Here is a 7500-nt window from a genome sequence, read left to right as displayed (position 1 = left end):
CTTTGACAATATATATTTTTTAAACTTCATTTTCGACGGCTTGCGTGTGTGAAATATTTGTCTTTAAAAAAAATTCTTTTCCACATTCTTTTCCCCAGTGGTTGGCTAGAATGATTTCAAAAGCAGAATGATGATAGTGAAATTAGGATTTGGTGAGGATATTAGAGACAAGGCAAATTCAAAGACCATATCAGTTATTTTCATAACATCGTTCTGATCCTTTAACAACAATGCATACATTATCAACATACAGTGGTTGAACAATCGGCCTCTCTTTTTTTTTCCTTTTTTTTTCTTTGCTGGTTGGTTTTCCTCTGCTCTGATAGTACTAGGGACCATCCCCTGAGCAGATCAGACAACAACACAGAGATGTGACCAATCGGACAGGGCTCTGAGTGATGAAGGAAGTCTGCATTGATCCTCAGACTGACGGAACGTCACCAGGGAAAGCAGACTTCATGAATGGTAAGTGATTTTTCTGGTCCTTCCTCCTCCTCCTCGTCCCCCTCTTCCTCCTCCTCTTCTTCTTTCTCTCCTTTTTCTTCTTCAACACTGCTCTTCCTTCTCCTCTTAATCTTTCTCCTCTCTCTTTGCAGTTTCCTTTTTTTCCAATTTGTGTGGTTGTTTAAATCAAGGGTTGGTTCTTCTTCTTCTTCTTCTTCTTTGTCTCCTTCATTGTACTCTTCCTCTGCATCCTCCTCCTCCTCTTCCTTCCCCTACTCCCCTTCCTCTTACTCTTCCTATTTCTTCTTTTCATCTTCTTCTGGAATTCTTCTTCTTCTTCTTCCTAGAATTCTTCTTCTTCTTCTCCCTGGAATTCTTCTTCTTCTTCTTCTTCTTCTTCTTCTTCTTCTTCTTCAGCGAATCTCGTTTACTAGATCTCCACATGACTGTAATTGAATAATACGAAAGCAGGGGAATATGTAAATATCAAAAGCATATCATCAGAAGGAACCTGGATTATACGATTTGGGCTTTCTGGACAGAGGAGAAAAGAGATACAGAGAGACAAGATTGATGCAGATAGAGGAAGAGAGAGAGAGAGAGAAGGAGAGAGGGACAGAGAAGCCGATGTGTGAGAAGAAAGGAAGAAAATTGGAAAGAGAATCACCTTCTTCTTCTTCTTCTTCTCCTCCTCCTCCTCCTCTAACTTCTTCTCCTCCTCTTCCTCCTCCCCCTTCTCCTTCTTCTTCTCCTCCGTTCTCCCGCTCCTCCTTCTGCTCCTCCTCCTCCTAACCCTTCTTCTGCTTCTCCTCCTCCCTTCTCCTCCCCCCCTTCTTATATGTTTGTAGGCTGCAACTGTCATTCTCTTGCTTCAAGGAACAGGCTTTTTCGAACAGGGTCACAGAATCGTTTGTACCCAGAAATTTTTACAGAAACACTCCGTTCTGCAAGAAAAGACCATATTTGGAAATATCACACTGCAGGAAGGTATCACATGACATACAGAGCACTGGCAGAGAGCCTGAAAGAAAAGTAATTGAACAGATATGTGAAACAGACTGGATACAGTCCTGCCGGTTTTTGTTAGGGCAGAAGAACCACTGAACTGACAACAAAACAGCGGAGGATATTCCGATAAAATCTCATCTCCGTTTGGACGAAAACGTGCGTCATTGTAAAAGACCAGTCTATCAAGCACAACTTATTTGTTCTCCTCGGCGACGGGCGCAATAGCCGAGTGGTTAAAGCGTTGGACTGTCAATCTGAGGGTCCCGGGTTCGAATCACGGTGACGGCGCCTGGTGGGTAAATGGTGGAGATTTTTACGATCTCCCAGGTCAACATATGTGCAGACCTGCTAGTGCCTGAACCCCCTTCGTGTGTATATGCAAGCAGAAGATCAAATACGCACGTTAAAGATCCTGTAATCCATGTCAGCGTTCGGTGGGTTATGGAAACAAGAACATACCCAACATGCACACCCCCGAAAACGGAGTATGGCTGCCTACATGGCGGGGTAAAAACGGTCATACACGTAAAAGCCCACTCGTGTGCATACGAGTGAACGCAGAAGAAGAAGAAGAAGAAGAAGAATTTCTCCCCGCCTTTCTTCTCTCCGTTTCACACGACCAGAATCAATTTTGTCTGCTGCTAATTTTGTCCGTAGAGGTGAGAACGAGATCCGTCGTCAGCCTCGGAACACGAGAGCAGCACAACGATGATTGCTAACAAAAGGTTCTCCGCACTGAATAAGATCGTGATCCCACAATGTGACGAACACAAAAATAGCTAAACAGAGGGTTCATGTAGGTGGCTACCTCCACAGGATTTCCTGACTGGAAGGCGAGCACGTCTTGTCTTCACTTCCTCTTACTCTCTTGTTTAATCAAGTTATCCGCGCGTGTGGGGTGGGTGGTGGTGGGTGGGGGGGGGGGGTGCGGTGCGGGTGTGTGCTGATTATCTGATTGTGGTTTTCCGCAATTCATCTTTATTGTTATCTTATCTGTCTATTATAATCAATGTGCAGTATAGTAGGCTATTTATAATTATATTCAAATAATGTTTCTTAATTCTTTCTGTTTTTACATTAAGAATACTAGTTATTACCTGCAGTGTGTGGATGTATGTATGAAACGATGTATGTGATATTATTTTACATTTGCATCTTCGTAATATTTGTAGGGGCTGTTGTTGGCTTTTACAGTTATGGTCCCCATGTTGTTTACTTGTTTATGTTGTGATAATGCACCTGGCCAAATTTCTCCAGTTGGAGATAATAAAGTTATTCTTATCTTATCTTATCTTATCTTACTTGTTTTGTCTTGAAACACGATGCAGTCCAGGTGAGATTATTTCCTCAACCACACAATAAGGATGCGGCCGACGAAACGTATACACTGTTATTTCCAGTGGTAGTGCGTGCTAAAAGCTGAGCTTTTATTACCTCAGTTCTGAGACACCCACAGCAGACGGCACATTTGGAACTGGTGGCGGGTGATTAGTTTTCACGACAGCGCAGTGCACTGGAATCGTTGTCAGGTGTTGCTAAATGCGACGAGAATTGAAACTACTTTATGAATGATCTCATATGTATCACTCTTTTTATTTCTTTTTTTTTTTAAATTTCTTTCTTGTGTGTGTGTGTGTGTGTGTGTGTGTGTGTGTGTGTGTATGTGTGTGTGTATTCATATCTATATAATATATATGTATATTATAGATATATCGATAGATGCACCCATAGAAGCGCATGTGCTCTCACACAAATATCTACACAGTCCAATATAAACACAAAAGCAAAGACCGAGTGAGAGAGAGGGGAACAAATACACGCAGAGAGTCAGAGACAGACAGACAGACAGACAGATGAATAGCAGAGACACAGATAGAGAAATACCCACAGCCAGACAGACTGACTGACTGACAGAGAGGGTCTGACAGAGACAGACTATGAACTTGCAATGCATTGTTCACAAGTGAACAGGGCAGGTGCCTCCCTTCCCTTTTGCGATATCTAACATCCAGCATCAACGGAGACGCAGTGACTGCCTGCAAATGTGGTGGTACGTAGTTCCCTCAGTTTTCTGTTTTCTGTTTTGCACGGAAACCACAAGCAGAAAACATCATTGCTGAAGAACAGGCAGGCTTCAGACCAGGAAGGAGCACAACTGAACAAATCTTCAACTTGAGGTTGCTATGTGAGAGGTACCATCAACACCAACAAGACCTCTACCACGTCTTCATTGATTTTAAGAAGGCATTTGACAGGGTCTGGCATGCAGCTTTGTGGGCTACCATGAATCTGTACAACATCAACGCCAACCTGATCAGACTGATACAGCACCTCTATGACAAAGCCACCAGCGCCGTCTACCTCAACAATAGCATCGGGGACTGGTTCAGAACCACAGTCGGAGTGAGACAAGGCTGTCTACTCTCCCCAACACTCTTCAACATCTTCTTAGAAAGAATAATGACTGACGCACTGGAAGAGCATGTAGGAACAGTCAGCATAGGCGGCAGAACAATCACAAACCTACGTTTTGCCGACGACATTGATGGACTGGCTGGAAAAGAAGAAGAACTGGCAAGCCTGGTCAAACATCTAGACAAAGCCTCCACATCGTATGGAATGCAAATCAGTGCGGAGAAAACCAAACTGATGACTAACAACACCAACGGCATCAGCATTGACATCAAAGTCAACGACGAAAAGCTTAAAACAGTCCACAGCTTCAAATATCTGGGAGCAATCGTGTCAGATGAAGGATCTAAACCAGAAGTACTCTCGAGAATTGCCCAAACAACAATGGCACTCAACAAGCTGAACACCATCTGGAACAACAAAAACATCGCTCTCAGCTCAAAAATCAGACTGATGCGTTCCCTGGTTATATCAATATTGCTCTACGCCTGCGAGACTTGGACCCTGACTGCAGACATCGAGAGAAGAATCCAAGCTGTCGAGATGAGATGCTTTCGTAGACTACTTGGCATCTCCTACAGAGACCACATCACTAACACGGAAGTGAAGAACAGAATCAAGCAAAGTATTGGACCCTACGAAGACCTTCTGTCCATAGTGAAAAAACGCAAACTTAGGTGGTATGGACACATCTCCCGATCATCTGGTCTTGCCAAAACGTTCCTGCAAGGCACCGTACAAGGAGGCAGAAGGAGAGGACGGCAGAAGAAGAGATGGGAAGACAACATCCGGGGGTGGACAGGCTTGACGCTCGGTGACGCCCTGAGGAAATCAGAAAACCGTGAAGAGTGGAGAGGGGTGGTGGCCAGGTCAGCAGCGGTGCCCCTACGGTCTGAACCCAGACTACGGGAGAGGTGAAGGTGAAGGTGGTGAGGTTTTGATGAAAGGAAATCCGGCGACCCGTGTCGTGGTTCTGTGCGTGCGTGCGTGTGTGTGTTTGTGTGTGTGTGTGTGTGTGTGTGTGTGTGTGTGTGTGTCTGTGTGTCTGTGTGTCTGTGTGTGTCTGTGTCTGTGTCTGTGTGTGTGTGTGCGTGTGTGTGTGTGTGTGCGTGTGTATGTGCATGTGCATGTGTGCGTCAGTGTGTCTGTCTATGTCTGTCTGTGTCTGTGTCTTGCGTGTGTCAATGGGAGAGAGGGAGAGAGAGCGTGTGTCAGTGTTAGTGTTAGTGTCTGTGTGACTGTGCAATTGTGGGTATGTTTGTGTGAGTGCCTATGTGTGTGTAAGTGTGTATGTGTGGGTGTGGGTGGATGGGTGTGGGTGTATCTGTGTGGGTGTGTGGGTGGAGGTGGATGTGTGGGTGGGTGTGTGGGTGGATAGGTGGGTGGGTGGGTGTTGGTGTGTGAGGTTTGCGTTTTTGGAGCCTTCAAGAAGACTGTCTGAATGTTAGAATACATATTTGTCATTTGAATTCTCCCAGATGCACGCAATCTGGTGGTGTTGCTTATTTTATTTGTTTGTTGTTGTTTTTTTACATTTCAGTTCATCAGTTTATACCGTTCATGTATCTCGTTTTCGACTGTCGCTTTAAGTAGATGCAGCTTGGTTTGCAGAATTTGACTTGAGTGTGGTTCTTGTTCTCCTCAGCGAGTCAATGCGGCCTCTCTCTGCTTCTTTCACCCCTCTGTGAATGGCATATTTCCGGGTTCCACGTGAATCCGCAAGGCTTTCCCAGGAGAGCACTTTTCAGGTCCCGTTTCCAAGCGTCTGTGAATCTAGCGAAGCTGGAGTGACCTCTCTAGGTGCAGGCCTGGGCAGATTGATATGGAGGACAAGCTGTTGCCCATGTAGCAAGTCCCCCCCCCCCCTTTCCTTGCTTCTAGTTGACTCCAGTAGAAAAGCAGAATCCAATACGCCTGGCACCAGTGACGACGCAGAAGCTGTCGGAAAGGAGTTGGTTACAACTCAAGACCAGTAATATACACAGATGAAATCAATTAGAGAGAGAGAGAGAGAGAGAGAGAGAGAGAGAGAGAGTCAAGGACGGACGACACGGCAATTATACTGACAGAAAGAGAAGAAAGGCGAAAACGACGAAAGCAAACCAAATCCCAATGCAAACAGACGGTCAATGCTTTTGCACATCTGTCTTCACAGACACACTAAGTGTGGTAAACGGGGGAAATCTCCGACTCGACTGGATTTCCAGACGTCTATCTACTGTCCATGCACTATCGGTCGTCATCCCAGTGTTGAAAGGAACAAGATTTTAGAGTCTCTCATGGGATTAACTCTCTCCATTCGAACGGCGAAATAGACGACGTTAACAGCGTTTCACCCCAATTACCATCATCAAAATATTGCAAGCGGAAGGCTCTTATACTGAAGAGGTGAATGTTGACAAAGAATACCACAATTCTGACGACGGAAGCTGAAGGTTGGGTCATTCAGACACCCACTGGACATCCGAGGGGTCTGTGTAGAGGAGAAGAGAGGACTGGCCGTACTGAGTGAGTTAAGCTGAACCATCACAAAAATGGCGTTGACATGGTTGTCCATTTTCATCTGAGAAGCTAAAGGGGTTTTCCAGGCGATAGGACGCGTATGTCACGTCGTTTGTCGATATGAATGATGAGCTTTTCTCTAATGGCGTGAAACCACTGCGAGAGATTGATTGACATGGATAATATGATTTTTTTCATATGGGAACGTCTTTCCCCAAAGCAGAGACGCTGACCGCAGCTTGGGAACATATTCACCTGGGCAGGGTTGCACGAGGCAAAGTTTGCTTTGAGTTGAGAATGTAACAAAGTATATGGAATTTACCGTGGACTCAGGAACATTCATAACGACGAGCAAACTTAGCGCTTCTATGTTCGCTCAAGCAGCCCAGCCCTGTAGAGTGAACGATAACAGGTTGTTACTCCCAGATCCTCCATGGACATGGACTTTTAGCATGTATATTTTTTTTCTGCCCTCAACAAAGAGAAAGGGGTGTGCCCTGCTCTCATGGTGACCTCAGTTTCGATACCCCTCTACTTCCGTGCTTGGGGTGAGTCCTGTCAATGTCGTCAGTGTCGGCAGATTCATGGGGGGCTGTTGTTTGAGGGACGTGGTGGCGGTCTCCACTCTGGGAGGGACGCTCACTCAGTCTGGCTCCGCGACAAAGCCATTATTGTCGTTAGTAGGGGGCTTAGTAGGTGGTGTCCTAAGTACGTTAAAACAGAAAAGGCACCACTGAACACCACCGAAGTGACTCAGCAGCAGTGCAGCGTCTCCTCTGGTGTGTGGCCTCCTGGCGACCTAACATCGATGGTTCCATGTGGACTGCCGACGCTGGAACTGCGAAGGACGAACCCGGGTGTGGCCGTGTATGGGGGAATCTAAATGAGCGGCGTAGGAGTAATGCCACTGAAACGGTGCAGTTGATGGGGCAGCAAAAAAAAAGAGAGAGAAAGGGATGAGACCAAAGAGTTGCCGATTAGTGATATTGTTTTGGATGAAAATCTGCGTTGTTCAAAAGAAAACAGCATCCAGTGACTATACTTTGGATTATTTGGCATCAACTGTTCATCAGAATGTTATTGCAGCAGTAGTGGTAGTAGTAGTAGTTGCTGTTTTTGTTGTTGTTGTTGTTT

The 7500-nt window shown here is 45.5% G+C and overlaps 1 protein-coding gene across 6 annotated transcripts in view; it reads left to right on the top strand.

Moving 5' to 3' along the window:
* Positions 1–7500, top strand: part of LOC143296963 (uncharacterized) — a 109139-nt gene that overhangs the window by 833 nt on the left and 100806 nt on the right. For all 6 annotated transcript variants that reach the window (XM_076609065.1, XM_076609099.1, XM_076609037.1 and 3 more), the window contains exon 2: positions 327–465. Coding sequence is in view for 1 of the 6 variants with exons in the window: in XM_076609099.1 (XP_076465214.1) it covers positions 463–465 (3 nt within the window). In the remaining 5 variants the exon portion in view is untranslated. The remainder of the gene's footprint in view (positions 1–326; positions 466–7500) is intronic.

The sequence above is a fragment of the Babylonia areolata genome, chromosome 2 (assembly GCF_041734735.1).
Source record: "Babylonia areolata isolate BAREFJ2019XMU chromosome 2, ASM4173473v1, whole genome shotgun sequence".
NCBI classification, from domain to species: Eukaryota; Metazoa; Mollusca; class Gastropoda; order Neogastropoda; family Buccinidae; genus Babylonia; species Babylonia areolata.
The sequence above is the reverse complement of the archived record's forward strand: the minus strand, read 5'-3'. Positions and strand labels throughout refer to the sequence as shown.